Here is a 16,959-nt window from a genome sequence, read left to right as displayed (position 1 = left end):
GAAGTTCTCAATCAGAAATCCTCTGAGGGAGGAAGATGGTGATGGGGTTGGGGGATAAGGAAATAGGAATGGAAAAAGGGTGTGAGGACCAAGCATTTGTTTTCTAAATCCTAAGGGAGTGGTCTCAGCTTGGAATAAATGAACTATGAGCGTTAATGTGATGTTCAAACTTCCCTTGAATAATAGATCTCTCTCCTTTAGAAAGCAAAGCAAACTGACCTTCCTCAGGGTCCTGTGTTTTCCCAAGAGCTTGCTTCCCTGGCTCTCATCTTTCTGAGAGGATTTTTTTCTTTAGCCAGGAGGCCCAATATCTCATACGGCTAAAGTCCCTGCCAACCCTAAGATTAAATTCTTAAGGGCTCTAAAGGAGACAGGATTTGTATTCCTGAAGGGTTGCAGAAAAGATGCCAGATTCAGACCAATTTTAGAGTGGTTGATGGCATGTGGTGGGTTAAATGCATGGGGTGGCAGGTCCCCAAGAAAGCTTTAAAGAAATTACTGAGGTCAGGGTAAGACTTAAGGAGGAGCTCTCCACATGCTGCATAGGTAATAGCAGGGAAAGGGCAGCCCAAAAGGCCTGGGGCAATCCCGGTGGGGGAGGGGATGAGGAGGATGTAGCATGGGGTGGGGGTGGGACACTGTCTCCAGCCGGCCCTAACCTCTTAGCAGCTTTAGGCTTCTGCAGCCGCCTTTCCCTTGTGAAAGCCACGAGAGCTGCCAAGCTATTACCCAGGAGTCTGGGGTTCTCTCTAACTGGACTGACCGACCAGGGATTTCTATCCGGAGGCATAGGGTTGGGGGCAGATAAGACAAGCCCAGTGGTCTTAAATTAAGCCTCCCTTGCATCAGGTTGACACTGGAATATTCAGGGAGTCAAAAACGCCCTCTCCTCCCCCTCAACTAGGTCAGCTTCCAAATCAGTACCTTGTAAGGGAGGAGAGCAACATCTGGTAGAATCAGAAGAGTGGTCAAGGACCGGAGGGGGATATTGAGAGGAGCCTGGAAAAAAAATTAGGGGGAAGAAACACTAGAACACATTCATGAACTGTGGTTCACGAACTCTGGTGAGCATAATTTAGGTTTGTAAATTATTTCCTTTCTCTTCATTTTCTTTCCCTTCTTTTCTGTTTCAGAATGTCTCCCGCGTCTCAATCGGTCCCTAAATCCCGCCTTTCAATTTACGATGAACCAATCAGGAGCTAACCTGGTGGTTGCTAAGAGACAGGAGGTGGGAGATTTAGAGGCTTTGTCGTGGCACCCACCCAGGAAAATTCCCTAAGCCTTTTGCACCCTCCTGCCTAAGCTATTCTAACTCATCTCTGCACCTCTCCCGCACTCGCCTACTTTTCCCAAGCCCAGAGAGTCAAGCAGAAACAGTTTAGTGAAGAAGCCAGGTATACCATATCTTCGGAAAATGGAAAGATGGTAATTGGATTCAAACGGATATAACGTTATCTGCTCAAGTTTCCCCAGGCTTTAGTTGGGTTAGAGGTAGCAACTAACTGTTTTGTAGCCTCTTAGGTAGAGGGTGAATTTGCTCTTGGTGGTAAAAGCTGCGCCCCTAATGAGGAGGGGCTTCTGTCCTTCCAGCCATCTAAACTTGGCTAGGTAGAGATTGAGAAAAATCTCAAAGGTCATGATTAAGCAGCCAGAGAATCAGGGGTATATTTGGGAAAGAGGTGCCCAGGGGATTGGGGTATTGTATGGAAGGTGGAAGGAAAGATGTATGTGGGAAATAGAGGCTTATTTCAAAAGCTGAGAATTTGAAAGGGAAATTCGGGGAATGCCAAGCAGAAGATGAATCAGATCAGGGCCTCCCCCTTCAAGTTTCTCCACCCTTCACAACTTCTTGATCTTTTCTTCCCTCCACACATCCTACACAGAAAAGACTAGGCTTAAAAACCAGGGTAAAGAAAACTCATTTGGGTAAGGAGTGAGTCATAAATCCCGATTCTATATCCTGTGAGCAGGGATGGGTGCAGAATTGAGTGTGGGTTTGGGTCCTGAGAAAAGTCAGTGCACACACACAGGTGTGCGCAGTTCAGATGCTGACAGAGATGCAAGCTCGTGGGTGGACATATGTTTTTACATGTATACATCTAACATAAAGGTAGGTTCTAAGAGATTGAGAAACAGATGTACACACACACACACACACACACACAAACACGTGTGCACGCATTCAGGTCATGCTGAGTAACCTGGGAGAGATGACTCCCAGGAGTGACTTTTTAAATTATCTTAATATGTTCCCTGAACTGAATAACACTCCCTGGGATGATTCTTTCACCTTCCCCACCACCATCCTAATCACTAAACAAAGCCAGAGAGGAGACAGAAGACAGAGAGAGGCTGGGCAGGTCGGACAGGGGGAGGTGGTATTGCTCTGGGCTTTGTCATCACTCTTCCCTGTTTATCTCTCAGTTTTGGTTCCTATTCCATTTGCTTCCTGGAACAGCTTTTCTTCCAGTTAAGCCATCCCTTCTGGGTTTTTTTGGATTAACAACTCCCCTCATGCTCTGGTTCCTCTTTTCTTCTCCCTTGAGATAACAGTGACCCCACACCTCAAGAGAACATCTGTGTACCCTGATGATGTTTATTCATCATTCACCTTCTCCCCAGGCCAGCTATAGAAACAGACACTGGCAAGAAAGTCTGACATAAAAATGTCTCTCTCTTCATTCTCCTTCTCCCCAGACAAAATAAGAAACCACCCGCTTCACAAAGGCAGTGTAGACTTTAATTCAGGTTGACAGGTGGGAAGAGAACTAGGATTTGCTTCCAAGGGTGTCCAGATGAGGAGACCATCCTTCAGGGAGGGGCAGAGAGGGCAAGAGGGTGCGGGTGGCCTGGTGGCAGAATAGGGCGAGGAGCAGGGGCGTAGCCACACAGTGCAAAATTGCCAAGGCTTCTGCCAGGTTCAGCAGCAGATCCAGAGCCTGCTGGGCCAGACATGTTGACAACAGCAACAGCTTGGACCTCACCAGGAAATCCAGTCCCAGAACCACCCCATGAGGCCACCAGAAAATAAACCAGGCCCACAAGATATTCATCCAGGGGCCTGGCCCCATACCCAATGCCTTCTTCAGCCCCTTGGCTCCAAACAAACCCAATGGCAACAAGACAAAGATGGCAAGACAGGCTACAGTGTGTGTAGCCTGCAAAGCCTTCAGCTCCATGCTGTATATCGGGGTGCACAGTCCACCAGAAGCACCACTGGCCAAGGTGATAGGCAGTGTCAGTAGGGCAGCCACTCCCCAAAGGCCCACAGTGAGCCCCAGGGTGAGGCCTGGGACCTGGCCTGCACCCAGTTTGGGGCCCAGGGAGGCATGGCACCCTAGCAGCAAAGCCTGGGCAAAGGCTGAACCATACCAGACACAGTAGCCCAGGCTACATAGGGCGGAGCTGCGGGTGCTACCTAGCCCTGGTGCCAAGATGGGCACGACAATGCTGAAGAGAGCACTGCCCACAGCCAGCTGCGCCAGGACAGGCCAGCCAGGGCAGAGCTGCCAGTGGAAGAGAGGTCTGAAAAACATGAAGAGGATAGTGCTGCTAGCTAGGATGCCCAGGACACTGACGAGGATGAAGAAGGGCAGTGCAGAGTCATCCAGCAGGTTACAGGAGTGGCAGGGGGCAGCTGCTTCCAGGTTGGCATCGTAGTCTACATCTGGGAAGGAATCATTCCCATAATAGGAAGAATTCCATAAATCTTCACTGTTCAGCTGACTTGAGTTCTGAGTTGAGGGGGAGAGCTCCACCTGGAGGACATACCCAGAGGAGGCCATCAGAGTAACCCCGGAAGAGTCCCCTAGGACCTCAGGCGCAGGTGGGAGGGGAGGACAGAGAAGAAGGTCAGGTGGGAGAACAAGGTCTCTGCAGGAGTCAGATCCAGTACGGACAGTGGAAAAGGACAAAGCAAGGAGCCTGAAGATCCAGAGCAGGAACAGTCCTGGGGAAGCCAGGGCAGCTGGGGCTGGAGGAGCAGTGCAAGGTCAGAAGGGAAGGCACCAAGGGACCAAGATGGAACTGACTCAAAGGCAAAGGGAGGGACACAAGAAGGAGCTAGAAGACTAGCATAGGAAGGAGAGAAGGAAAAATACCTTAAAGGAAGAGGAAAAAGAGGGAAGGGAGAAAAGATGAGGAGGAAAAGGAAGAGATATAAAGACTGAGGAGCCAACAGCAGGGGAAATGAGGGGCATAGGGGTAAGGGACTGTGGGGCCTGGCCCCATACTCACCGGGTGCAGACAGTTCCCCATGGCACCGTTTGGTTCACAGACAGAAGGGCTGGGACGGCTGTCAGCGCCTGTGCTTCCAAGATAAGAGCCAAGGACTAATGAGGGCCATCAGGTTCCGGGCAGGGACAGGGGGCATCAGGAAGCCTTACCCCACGCCCACTGCCTGCACAAGCCTCAAGTCTATGGGGGGCACTGGCCTCGGGGCTTCCTGTTTTGAGATTGGATTTGACTGGTCGGGACTGCGCTCAGGAAAAAGGTGGGGACCAGAAAGTGGGCATTTTACCGAAGTGGAAAGGGAGATTGAGAAACCAGGGGGTTTTCCACCAAGTAGAGACTCTTCAAGCACAAGGAAGGAAAAGAGCGGGGCTGGGTGACTTGTGAAGCAGAGATAAGGGAGGTGCTGGGAAATTGGAATGGAAGGGCGGCTGACTCTCACTGCTCCTCCATCCCCTTGAACTTGATCCAAGGAAAGGCAGTTCAAGAGCCATGTGTTTGGGGGAAAGGTGGTGGTGGTCGAATCCGTCCCACCTGAGGGATGTGTGCATGTGGGCGTGGGCTCTGTGTGTGTGCTGATCTCTGTGTACGTTTGCTGTGTATCAGTGTGCACATATCTGTATGTGAGGGGCTTGGCGGGTGTCTGGGTGTGTCTGGCTATCTCTAGGTCTGTGTGTTTCAGTATGAGAGTGGGAGGGCTGGGGTGGCTGTCGAGGCTGCCTAATGAAGCCATTTCAGGGAGCTATTGAGTGTATGCCTAGCCACCTATAGGCTCGGTGCATGCCTCTTGCATACGAAGTGGAATACATGGTCTGACAAGTTAAAGTAGGCTCTAGGGGACAATGGGACAGCATATTTCAAAATGGGACCATTGCCCACAGGGTGATCTCTATTCATATTTCTACTGAGGGACATAAAGTCTCTGGAACTGCTTCATTTGTCAGGCATCTTAGCAATATGTAAAGTTTCTCACTGAGGGGCAGAGGTGGCCAGCAGAGAGAAAGAGCATCTACCCTGCAGGCAGGCTGATTCTCCTAAGCCCATTTCACTTCTTTTTAGTGGCCTCTTCCCCCTGCCTCCCCTCCTCAGCTGTTTCCCCAGGATCTTCACTGTTTCATCACCCCTCTCTGCTTTTATTTCCTCAGTTGGGGAGACACAGTGGGGACTTTGGGAATGGTGAGCCATGGCGTGTCCAAGTCAGCGCAATGAGATAGAAAGGGCTGGTTAGGGGACACTGTTTCATTTGTCCAAAACAGCATCGGCTGCTTCATCCCCAGTGTTTTAAGCTTCTGTCCCATTCATGTAGGGCTTCCTAAGGGGCCAAGCACCTCAGACCCAAGGTGCAGAAGGATGGGTACCTCGTAGAGATTTCCCCCTTTTCTCCCCAGATACTAGCTCAAGTTTCAGGTTCAACATGAAGGGGCTGGAAAGTGAGTTTGGTCTGGTGGTGTCTGCTGATGCTCTCCAGGGTGGGGTTGATGGGGTCTCCATCGCCGTCTCAACATTCTCCAGCAATGCCTGGCAGAGGGTTGGGGGAAGCAGTCAGACGCCCCCCAAGACACTCTCCGGAAAGGAAGGGCTTAGCAAAAGGAGGTGAACACATTTCTCTCCCTTGGAGACTTATATTGTTGCTGTACATAGATATCCTTGAAAGTGGCCTGGCAAGGGACACACCACATTTTGAGGCACCAGGCACCACGTGCACGGGGTATGGGAAGAAGACCCTCACATACACACAGCCCAGCAGCAGCAAGAGGAGCAGAAAGGAGGCAGCTGAACGACACGGATAATCCAGATATATTGAGGGTGGCCCCTCTGAGATTAGCACAGGAGAGTTAGAAAGATTATAAAGATACACGGTCCCCTCCCTGCTCCCTTCCCCACCCCCCACCTTGGACAGACACACACAGCACGAGAGCCCCTCTCCCTCCCACCCCCCCCATACAAATATGGCTTCTGTGTAATATGGACAGAGTGGTTCAGCTTGAAGAGGAAAAGTCATTTTCCCAAAAGCGGGTGCTGGGAGACAAGAAGCTTGACAGGCCTGGGGCCCCAGGGCCCCCTTGCTGTTGTCAGAGGAGTAGGCCCTGGCTTAGGTGAGGGGCTGCCTGTGGTGCCCAGGGCCCTAACCAGCGGCTGGAAGATTCAAAACGGTATTACCTGAACTGGAGGGGGTGGGCAGACCTGCTAGATTGCAGCTGCCCCTTTTTGCATGCCCGTTGTCAGAGCAGGGAGGAAAAGCTGGCAGAGGGTGGGAGCGATGCCAAGGGAATCCTGGATCTGAGGCGGGGCAGTCCGGCCAGGACAGGGAGGACCAGGCACATCTCCATGGCAACCAGCTGGGGCCATGAGAAGGAAGACAGGAAACCAAAAGGAAGGGTGGGGATCCAGCCTTCAACTCACTGGGTACAGACTATGGGAAAAATAGGTGGTGCTAAGTCGTTCCAGGGTCAACACCAAGGAGAGGCCTGAGAGGTGCATAGCAAAGGCTGTGGCACTGACTCCATGGCTCAGAGGAGGGAAATCCAGGGAAGGGCTGAATGCTCTGTGTTTCAGGTTTCAGGGAGCAATGGAATGGACAGCTGGGCAAACACACACCCAGGGACTCCTTTCTCCAAGAAGGATGGGCATTGGGGGTGGCAGAGGAAATACCAGCATGGAACAACATCCCAGGTGAGGTGTGAACCCTGACTAGGAATACCGCATTCCCAAAGCCTCCCCGACATGTCCCACAGCCCTGTCCACCTGCCCAGGACCCCTGGCTCTTAGCCCTCCTCCTCAGTCCCTCGCTCTGCCTCTCACACGCACATGCACACACACGCACACATGCACACAAGTATACACACTACACACACGTGCACACAGTTCACATTATTCCCTTAGTCTGGGCAGGAAACAGCTCAGTGCAGTGAAGTTCCTTTTAGTAGTTTTGTTGTTATGTCTGCCTGGCTGCTGAGGGAGGAAGGACTAAGGGCTGGCGTTGGGACCAGGAAGGGGGCACAGGGTGGCCAGGATGGGAGGAGTAGTTGCTGAGCAATGCCATGGGAGGAGTGGTTGCCATGCAACAATCCAGAGTCTTGGGTAAGAGTGAGGGGCCCCTCAGCAGGGGAAGCAGAGGCAGTGCAGGCCCCAGAGCAGTGCCTCTCCCACAGCTGCTGGAGCAAGGAGGGGCAGCCACCCTCCGCAATCTCCAAGGGCAGTTCCTATGGAAAGGGACCGGCTTTGTTCATTTCCTTCCTCTCCAAATCTACTCTTCCTTGCAGGGACCTGCGTCCTCCCCAGGTTAAACCCCTGGGTCCTTGCATGGCTGCGTGTCTTCTGCAGGCCACATCTCCTCAGGACTCCCCTACTCATCACTTTCCCATTGCTATGGAAGACGGGTGTCGGGGTGGCACCTGCCTCCTTGTTTGTATGCTCAGGTGCATGGCTACCAGAGGAAAAGCCACTCCCAACCTTTGTCGACAAGCATCCCGTTTCTGGGTTCCTGGAGAAGTCTGGGAAGCTGCTCTGTTGTAGAGGCTGAAAGGAGGGTTGGTGAGAGCCCCCAGCTCCAAACCAGCCCTGCCCCTTACCCTTCCTCACCCCTCTACCTTCACTCTCCTCCTAACACTCCAGGGTTTTGTTTTTTTGTTTGTTTTTTGCCTTTCTCACCCCAGGGCTCCTGCCTCTCCAGCCTGGAGACAGATTTGATTTGGGATTGTTACAAAAATAATAATAACCCAAATGCAGAGAAGCCACGGAAAGGGCTGAGGGCAACCCTCCCCTCCCCCCCCGCCCTCCTCCCTCCCCATTCCAAACCGAGTACAAAACCGCACCCAAAGCAGACATTCTGTACAGGGGGGTGGGTGGGCTGGGGAACAAGCGGGAGGGGCGGCCCTGGGGTCGCTCTGTACAAGTCCAGGTTGGTGATAGCCCCAGCAGTCCCCACGGGGCCCCTGGGGGGGGCGCAGGAAGTGGGCAGGCGCCCCTAGATGAAATATTCCTTCTTGTCGTCCCCTCCCGACTGCCCGCCTTCTGCATTGATGATGGCCGTGTCCGCATCCGGGGCATCGTCGGAGCCTTTCGCCTCATGTGTCAGGTAGGTTCCTGTGTAGAGACAGAGGCTTCTCCTCTCAGGACCAGCTTCCCAACCTCTGAGTCCACCCTGCCCACTCTCTCACCCACCCACTCACACACTGCTCAAGTCATTTTTGGCTTGCCAATAGCTCTCTTCTACTCCACCTTACCTAATTCGCATTTTGCTTCCAACATCCCTCACCTGACCACACCCTTCATGAATAATGAATCCTGCCCCTAAGTAGAATCTCATCTATAATGCAAAGCAAGAAAGAGAAGTGTGTGTGTGTACGCATGCGTGTGCATGCAACTTGGTGACGGGGGAACTGCTATGTCAGCTTCATGAGCAAAGCAATTGAGATCTGGCTTATGTATATGACCAGTCTATGGAGTCAGGCTGCTGGCTAGAATTAATAGCGGAGTAAGAAGTCTGAGAGGAAGGAATGTGAAAAGAGGGTAGAGAGAAGGCATGGATATAAGAGAGAAGGTAGAAAAGTGGGAGAGGAAAGAAAGGCAATGAGATCAAAGAGGAAGAAAATGAGGTTAAACAGACAGAAAGTAAGAAAGTGCAGGAAGCAATGAGATGGAGATGTGGTTTCAGGATCTCTCTGTCTTGCAGCAGGAGACCTGGAGGTAGAGCAGCATGGGAGCAACCGCTGACTGAGTGGGAAGGTTTGATTTCACTTGGACGATCCCCAAGTGATCAGGCTTTACACTGCAGGGTTGGTGGTGCTCAGTTATCACAGGGTTGGCAATGATAGGGTTGGCTCCATTTTTCATTCCCTAAACACTCCAAAGGGCTGACAAGTCTCTGAAGGCCCTTTCCATTGTCTGCTCCTCCTCACGCCTGCCTCTGATTGGTCTCCCTGCCCCTCCAAAGTTCTGCTGATGTTCTCCTTGTGCTTCTGACCTTTGTGCCGGATCAAGTAATGTCCAAGGAAGATGAGCATGATGAGCAGCAGGAAGACAATGAAAGCCACGATCCCGCCGATGATGGCGTGGTAGGTGCTGGAGGAGGAGGGCACCGGACTGGGGTCTGGAGGAAAGGGCAACACACACAGTCAGACCTGGGGAGAGCCCTTATCTTACAGCATTCCAACTTGGACATGAATAGTCTTACACTGCAGGGAACAGGTACTAACATCAGGAAAATGGAGCAGCATCATTCGTCATGCCTTATTTTGTGCTTATATGCCATGCCTGGATTATAGTATTTGCTAAAACAAATTGATGGATTAATGAATAAATAAATAAATCTGCCCATACCTAGTCATATAAATTGAGTTGTTGGCACTGAAGCTTGACCTCGGTCAAAGATCATTGCTTTAATGCCTCTCCTTCCTTCCCTCTCTCCCTCCATTTCTTCCTTTCTTCCTTCCTCCCTCCCTCCTTCCCTCCCTCCCTCCCTGACTCCCTCACTCCCCCTCTTCTTTTCCTTCCTTCCTCTCTTCCTTCTTTCCTCCATCCCTCTGCCCTTATTTCCTTCTTTCTTTTCTCCCTCTTTTTCTTTTTAATTTATGGGTTATGAGAGTGTTCCTTCTCTGTTCCCATGGCCTCTTACCCTCCTATCTGCTTGATATTCTGAGCCAGCTCCCCTAGCTCTAAGGGCCTTCTCAGCCTATTCACCCACTGCCCTAAGATCAGATAGGGAAGGAGCAGTAAAAGCTGATAGAGCCAAGAATCAAGCACTTTGACAGCACCTTACGAAAGATGATAGATTGTGGCCCCTATGTAAAGAACACTGTTCCTTTGTAGGAGGGGAGTTTAGTGTTCTAGTGAAGCCCCAGGCCTCTAGTCTTTCCCGAGAAGGACGCGTGGGACTCCGTCTTCACTTTGCCACCCTCCAAAGGTTTGTGCAAAGGAAAAGGTGCTTTCTCTCATGATAGTGGATGTCCCTGCCACTGAATATACAGCATCTGTCCTCCATGGCAACCTATGCAGAGGATTGACAACCTGTATAGAGGATCAACAGCACAGACTGGGCCGGGTGTGGCAAAGACAGCACAGCACAGCCAGAGTCCCAAATATCTGAGGACTCACATGGGCCCAGCACACTGTTCTGAGGTAGCCGTAGACATAACTCTGCCACCCACGGGAGAGCTGCTGTTTTCCATGCACTCAGCCTGAGTCTTAATGCCTCGTTGACTTCTTACATATTTTGTCTTTCCTACCTTATGTCTCCTCAGGCTTGGCTGGGCCCGCGTTTCAGTTCCTTGCCTGTCTACCCCTTATTTGAAAAGAAAACATTTGTGTTCTGGTTTTTTTATGCCCTGCTTGGGAGGAAGGGAGAGGATGAGTCCATGGAATCTATGATATGATTGGGGTGGAGGTGATGGTGTCACTTGGAGGAAGCAGTGAGTTTACCTGCTGTCTCTCTCTCAGGGAGTACGTGAGACACAGTCCACATGGAAAATCAATCCTGGATACTTATTCCACAGGCTATGGAAATGGCAGTTCCTTAGAAAAGCACAGGTTTCCATGGCCAAACGACCTCTGGGGTCCTCAATTACAGGCCCCTGTCTCTAGGTAGAACAGCATTTAATTTCATTCCAGTCAGGCCCACTTAAGGATATTCCTGGAAGAAGATGCAGTAGCTCCCTCTACCACCAGGTGTCAGCACTGGAAACAGACGCAGTTTAACAGGACTCCCCCTGCCTGGCTGTTGAGCACAGGGCAGAGGGGAGATCAGCAAGATACCAACCACAAGGGCACAAGAACTTTCTCTCACTGCCAATCATCATCAGATTGGTCTGGAGAGATCTGGGGGCAGAGACCGGAGCTCAGTGCATTGTCCTTGCTCTTGGCATCCTACAATAGCCTTGTTGTGCTGAGGCAGCTCCCACATGCTGAGGTCTGCCCCTGGAGTGGGAATCACCCATCTAGACATTCTGATCTCAAGAACTCAAACCTCTTATCGCTGGAAGGCCTGGCTTTTATCCCCCCAACAGTTTTAATGAGTGTTTCAAGTAAGGGAGCCTCTGACAGTTCCCTGACAATGCATTTCCCCTATTCTGAGAAAAGATTTACAAGACTTTCTGGTGGGACCCATGGCAACTGGGATCTTCAAAAAAATCCCCCATCAACTCTCCATAAAGGGGCCTCTGTGCCACCCTGCCACAACTCCTGAAGCTGGGTTTTGTGGTCACAGCTTTGAGAAGAACTTCAGAGAAGGAGCATCACCTGGTCGTTCTAGAAGATACAGCATCTGAGAAAAGATTCTGTCTCTTGGCATAGTACAAGCTTCTCTCTATTTTCTGTCCAGACCCAGTACAGTGTGCTTAAGGTGGGCAGAAAAAAAAAAAAATGACAGCAGTTGCATGCACCCAATACCTAATCTTAGGAGAAGCAACTCTGAGAAGAGCCAGTTAGAGAAGGAAATGCACCTGCGCCTGCACTTGACGGGCTTTGGGGCCTCTGGACACAGAATTATTGTTCTTGTTGTCAGACAAGTGCAGGGGATGGAAGATGGTGTCACCCAGGCCACCACTATCAAAGAAAGGCAGACGAGAGCCCACCCTTTTAATGTTTTTTCACTAAGCAGCCATTTCATATTCTAGAGTGGACCTGGGACCTAAGCCCTCAGGGACCCCAGTGGTGGGCTGGTTTTCCTTTACTCCACTACCCGTCACAGTTTGGGGATGTTATCATGAAGTATTTTAAAAGGGAATACGATGGACAGAGAAAGGAGATTCTGGAGGAAGAGAACTGAGGAGGGCTCACCATTAACGTTGAGAGTGTAGTAGGCCTTGTAGCTGCCCATGTTGCTGGTGGCCGTGCAGCCGTAGGTGCCGCTGTCACTCTTGTTGAGGAAGGGGAAGATCAGGGCACTCTCTTGGGTCATCTTCAGGGGTGGCACACTGCCCTCCTTCTCCCATAGGTACTGCTGGGGGCTGTCGAGGCAGACAAATCAGAAGAGCTCAGGAGAGCACAGGCCAGGGAGCTAAAAGAAAAAAAAAAATAACTGGGAGCAGGGATGTCAAGGACTGTTTGATGAGGCTGGAGAAATGATCAGGGCCAGAGACATTGGAGCTGCTATACTCCAGGTGGCCTCTTGGGGTTCGTTCTGGGGAAGCTGGAGACCTCCTGACTTGCATCTTACTTTAACTTGGCCTTTGTAGGAAACTCGGGGACTGAGCTAGGGAGTGGCCCCTTCCAACTTGTGCTGCTTTGCAGAAGAACTAATTGCAGGCGGACATTATTGGACAGTCAGGGAAATGAGAGGCTCAGGTCAGACAATAGAGAGGAGATAGGAAGGAGCTGTTATGTGAAGAAGACAATCTGAGAATGTGGAGAGTAAGGAGGAGACCAGGAAATGGATCTTCTTACACTGGATTGCCACGACCCTCACAGTGTAGCAACAGCTTCTGGCCCTCACGAGGATGGGGAGGGTCTGGCCTAATCATCGCAGTCGGTGTGTCTGTGGAGAAGGAAATGGTGTCAATGAAAACCTCCCCACACAGTTTAGGAGATTACCTCGCTTAGTTGCACACTACAGCTTCTACCTCTAAATGTTTTCGCAGCCCAAGAAGCGCCACAAAGACCTTCCTTCTCCTAATTCTCATGAACGAGGACCATTATTGCTATTGAAGATGTGAGCAACTTCTCTTGCAACCTTGTGTGATAGGATTCTGGAAGGTCTGTCCTTGTTGGGACTCTAAGAGATGCCTTAACAGAAAGCTGAGAAGGGAAATGAGTGGTTTGCCTGTGCCTAGCAAACTTCCTAGCACATAGGAAGGACCTAATACCTATTTTTTACAGAACAAATAAACTTGAACTTGCCACGTATGGAGCTCACAACTTATCAGTTCTCTCCACTCTGCAAGGGAGCTCAGAACTAGAAGCAATGCTTGAACACAAAACATCATTTTGAATGGTCAGTCCAAACACGAAGTGAGAGCTTTGAAACAGCAAGAGACCGGGGTCATATTTTGGCTGCAAAAAGGCACTGACACAATACAGAAGGGCTCTGTGAAGGAAGAATGGCATCTGCCATTGACGCCGAAGGGCTGCTTAGGAGGCTAGGTCCAGATGGCCGCTCAGAACAATGCAACCAGATGCTGGTCGAGAACAACAGATAAAGAGGCTGAGCTTCCCCTAAGGATAGAGCCAACCTTAACAACCAGTTAATGGACGTGTTTCAGCCAAATCAAATGGGACACAGAGAATCAGGCCAGGTGAAAGAATGGGTGTTCCAGGACCCCACAGCCATAGAAACCTCTAGCACAGTGCCTGAAGTATAGCATTTGTTGACTGACTGCTGATCACAGTTGGGCCAAAAGGGTCCCTGGCAAGTAACTGCCAGATGGTCTGGTATCTAACAGAGGAGTCTTTGGGGCTCAGGCAGGGGACCAAGGCTTTAGCTCTGGCCAGGAACCAAGGGGCGGGGGAAAAGCTCCAGGCCAGGGCCTCACACTAGGAGCTGATAATTAGAGATGTACCTTATAGGAATATAGAACTTTGACATTTACAAAGTTCTTTCACGTGCATTGTTTTATTTATCCTCACAGTAACTCAGTGAAGTAAGCAGGAGACACAGAAAAATGAAATGCTTTGGCCAAAGGAGCACAGCTAGTAGGCGGCAGCACTGCAGCTAGAATCTGGATTGTCTGCCTGCAGACTGAGTCTGCTAAATGAATAGCGATGCCACTCTGAACCTATCTCAGGTTAAAGTTTGAGTAATGGGTCTAAGATATTATTAAATAGCACTAAAGTTAGGAAAATAATTGGGCCTAAGTTGATTCCACAGGAAGAGGATGAAGGGCTTTGGTTATTTCGAAAACTGCCCAACTTTTAGGTAAGTTAGGACAGGGAATGCACCATTTCCTAACTCTAACTTCTCCCGTTGGAGTTTAGCTGATTCTTTTCCCTTTGGTTCCTCCACCCAGAAAGGCTGTTCTTTACAAATTTCCGAATTTCCTCAGATGAGAAATTCCCATTTCCAAACTTCCTCAGAAGTGTCCTAACCATACTAAAGGCAAATTCCATAGAGGGTGAGAATGTCCTTGGAAGGGCTAGGAGTAGTGAAAGTGACAGTGGCCATTTCAGATCAGAATCCCACGAAAATACCTGGAGCTGGGGCAAGTGGAAGAGCAGTCAGTAAGGAAAAGATCTGGGAATAACGATGCCAGGGAAACTGTGCTTTCCTACCACCCATATTTTCTTGAAATCATAGAAGGTTAAACCGAGATAAAGTTGTAGTGATCCCCATGCTCATCGCTTTCACTTAGCAAATAAAGAATCAGGCTCAGTGGGGTAAAGTAATTTTCTGAATATCACACAGCTAGTTAGTGGTGGAGTGCAGACTAGAAACTACTTCCTGGGAATCCTGAGTTACTACAGTTACCACCATAGCTTGCAGTCTGGCTTTATTACACTGGCCTAGCCCAGGGGTTGGTATCCCCTTGGACCAAATCCTGCCACCTGCATGCTTTTGTAAATAAAGTTTTACTGGAACACAGCCCAGCTCATTTGTTTACATATTGTCTATGACTGCGTCCCTACAACAACAGCAGAATTAAGTAGTTGACACAGAGACAGTATGAGTCTCAAAGCCTAAAATATTCATTACTGGGCCCTCTGTAAAGAGTTTGTCAACCCTGGCCTAGTCCTGGCAGTCCTTGTTTCATTTTCTACCTATCCACTTAACTGTGCATGTTGTTTCATACACAGTCACCTGTATTCTTTTACCCTGGTCCTCATCTCATATCTCATCCTTCTTCATCCCCAAGCCCATGACATACATAAAACTTCAATGCGTTGAGAGGTGGATCTGTCAGCTCCCTTTAGAGATTCATGGTTCACAGAGCACACGATGTTCGCCCCATCATCCTCCCGGGTAACCTGGAATGTCACCGAGCTGCTGACAGTGAAGGTTTTACCATTGGGATCTTCCTGTATGCGGGTTGGTTCTCCTAGAGTGCAGAAACAGTGGCACACACACAAACACACAGAGAGAGACACAGAGTAAACCCAACATACAGATATCATGTGGGCCTCATTGTGGACATACAGATGGTGAGTCTCAACCTAGATAAACTTAGAAAGCTGTGGCAGGGAGAATGTAGGCCCCAACACACACATAGGCACTTGAGTGCACACAAAATACGTGTTCTCTTCCATACCATGCCTCCTATGTACATTCATAGACAGGCACTTCTCTCTCTTTCCAGCACCACTTTCTCTTGTAACCCCAAGGCAGGAGGTACTCACCGTGGAGTTCTTGGTCACCCTTTCTCCAGGTGAGCCGGGCTGCAGGCTTGCTCCCAGAAGACTGACAGTTTAGGGTGGCTGTATCCTTTTCCCGTAATGATGATTTATAACCGGTGATGATGGGCTTCTGTGGAATTCCTGCCATGGATAGGGGATGGCCAGGATAGGAAGGAGAGGCACCATGGGGTCACACTTCTGCTCTCCCTGTGGAGATGGTTTCTCTGCGTACCTAGGTTCTACTATAATTTCTGATGGGTAGAAGACTAGATAAATCATCTTTCTTTTTGATCTCCTCCCTGAGGACCAGAAGGGAAGGCCTGCGGGAGACAGCATGGTAGTGAGGAGCTACGCCATAGCACAGACGTGATACATGATCCTCCACTTACAGCACAACTGGGTGGCCACAGAAATAGTGCGAGTCTCAGAGAGGCAAAGAAGGAAGTTGAAATATAGGATGAAATATAGGATGAAGATGAGAGCATGTAAGCAACTGGGGTACTTATTTTGGAAATTATAACACATTCATGTCTTGTGTTTTCCTCACACCATCTTGGGAAGTAAGTAGAAGGGGTATGATCATCTCTCTGTTATAAGAGAAAATTCAGACTCAAAGAGAGTAAGAAGTTTGTTCTAGCCGGGAGCGGTGGCTCACGCCTGTAATCCCAGCACTTTGGAAGGCCAAGGCAGACAGATCACGACGTCAGGAGATGGAGGCCATCCTGGCTAACATGGTGAAACCCCGTCTCTACTAAAAATACAAAAAATTAGCTGTGCATCGTAGCGGGCGCCTGTAGTCCCAGCTACTCAGGAGGCTGAGGCAGGAGAATGGCGTGAACCTGGGAGGTGGAGGCGGAGGTGGCAGTGAGCCAAGACCACACCAATGCACTCCAGCCTGGGCGACAGAGCGAGACTCTGTCTCGAAAAAAAAAAAAAAAAAAAAAAAAAAGAAGTTTGTCCTAGATCAAACAGTAACTAGAGCACAAAGGATTAAAACACATTTCTTTTTACATTTTATCCCATTGCCAGGGGAACACAGGCTGAACTTTCCTAAAGTGCTTGGAGACTTGCCTGGCTCCCAGCTGCTTCAGGGACCCATCTAGGGAGGTTTGTTTGCAAGGAAGCATGCTGTAGAGACACTGGGGTTTGGGAGTCTCACCTAGCACAGTGACGAGGGACTTGGCAGTTCGCACAGGCATAGTGAAGATTGAGCAGGTATACTCGCCCTCGTCTGCCAGGGCCACATTGCTGATGCTGATGCTGAGCTCATGGGGCGTAGAGGTAACCAGCTGAATTCGATTATCTCGAAGGGCTGGGGAAATCAAGAGAATGGAAAGCTAGGATTTTACCGGCACCTTTCATGTTTACCTTCCAATCCCAGGCCAGCTTCTTTAGGGGAAGGGGTCTAGTATGGTGGGTGGGGAAAAAAATAACTGCTCCTGAGTTTAAGCAGTCTTTAAGTCATTC

General features: G+C 50.0%; 3 protein-coding genes across 7 annotated transcripts in view; 1 reads left to right on the top strand and 2 right to left on the bottom strand.

The window, feature by feature from the left end:
- Nucleotides 1–2,718: 2,718 nt before the first annotated feature.
- Nucleotides 2,719–4,447, bottom strand: ACKR1 (atypical chemokine receptor 1 (Duffy blood group)). The gene is made up of 2 exons (XM_023214186.3): nt 4,237–4,447; nt 2,719–3,758 (listed from the first exon to the last, which is right to left on the bottom strand). Exons 1-2 carry the CDS (start codon nt 4,255–4,257, stop codon nt 2,769–2,771), a joined length of 1,011 nt encoding a protein of 336 aa, XP_023069954.2. The 5' UTR covers nt 4,258–4,447; the 3' UTR covers nt 2,719–2,768.
- On the top strand, nt 3,436–7,816 carry LOC111543961. Its single transcript, XM_023214365.2, has 4 exons — nt 3,436–3,523; nt 4,246–4,492; nt 6,787–6,903; nt 7,494–7,816. The coding sequence occupies exons 1-4, from the start codon at nt 3,436–3,438 to the stop codon at nt 7,744–7,746; spliced, it is 705 nt and encodes a 234-aa protein (XP_023070133.1). The 3' UTR covers nt 7,747–7,816.
- CADM3 (cell adhesion molecule 3) overlaps nt 7,135–16,959 on the bottom strand; it is a 30,652-nt gene continuing 20,827 nt past the window's right edge. For all 5 annotated transcript variants that reach the window (XM_023214180.2, XM_023214185.2, XM_023214183.2 and 2 more), the window contains 7 exons: nt 16,652–16,804; nt 15,496–15,633; nt 15,027–15,197; nt 12,613–12,703; nt 12,007–12,176; nt 9,197–9,322; nt 7,135–8,316 (listed from right to left, as the gene is read on the bottom strand). In XM_023214180.2, coding sequence (XP_023069948.1) covers nt 8,198–8,316; nt 9,197–9,322; nt 12,007–12,176; nt 12,613–12,703; nt 15,027–15,197; nt 15,496–15,633; nt 16,652–16,804 — 968 coding nt within the window. In that variant the 3' untranslated portion in view covers nt 7,135–8,197. The remainder of the gene's footprint in view (nt 8,317–9,196; nt 9,323–12,006; nt 12,177–12,612; nt 12,704–15,026; nt 15,198–15,495; nt 15,634–16,651; nt 16,805–16,959) is intronic.

This window comes from Piliocolobus tephrosceles, chromosome 1 (assembly GCF_002776525.5).
Source record: "Piliocolobus tephrosceles isolate RC106 chromosome 1, ASM277652v3, whole genome shotgun sequence".
NCBI classification, from domain to species: Eukaryota; Metazoa; Chordata; class Mammalia; order Primates; family Cercopithecidae; genus Piliocolobus; species Piliocolobus tephrosceles.
The sequence above is the reverse complement of the archived record's forward strand: the minus strand, read 5'-3'. Positions and strand labels throughout refer to the sequence as shown.

Excerpts from the sequence above, each read along its gene's own strand:
- ACKR1 (XM_023214186.3), bottom strand. The coding sequence starts at position 4,257 with ATGGGGAACTGTCTGCACCCG. Across the intron at positions 3,759-4,236 it reads TGGGGAACTGTCTGCACCCG|GTGGAGCTCTCCCCCTCAAC; the intron begins GTGAGTATGGGG and ends TATGTCCTCCAG.
- LOC111543961 (XM_023214365.2), top strand. The coding sequence starts at position 3,436 with ATGGGCACGACAATGCTGAAGAGAGCACTGCCCACAGCCAGCTGCGCC. Across the intron at positions 3,524-4,245 it reads GAGCTGCCAGTGGAAGAGAG|ACAGTTCCCCATGGCACCGT; the intron begins GTCTGAAAAACA and ends CACCGGGTGCAG. Across the intron at positions 4,493-6,786 it reads GGACTGCGCTCAGGAAAAAG|GTTTCAGGGAGCAATGGAAT; the intron begins GTGGGGACCAGA and ends TCTGTGTTTCAG.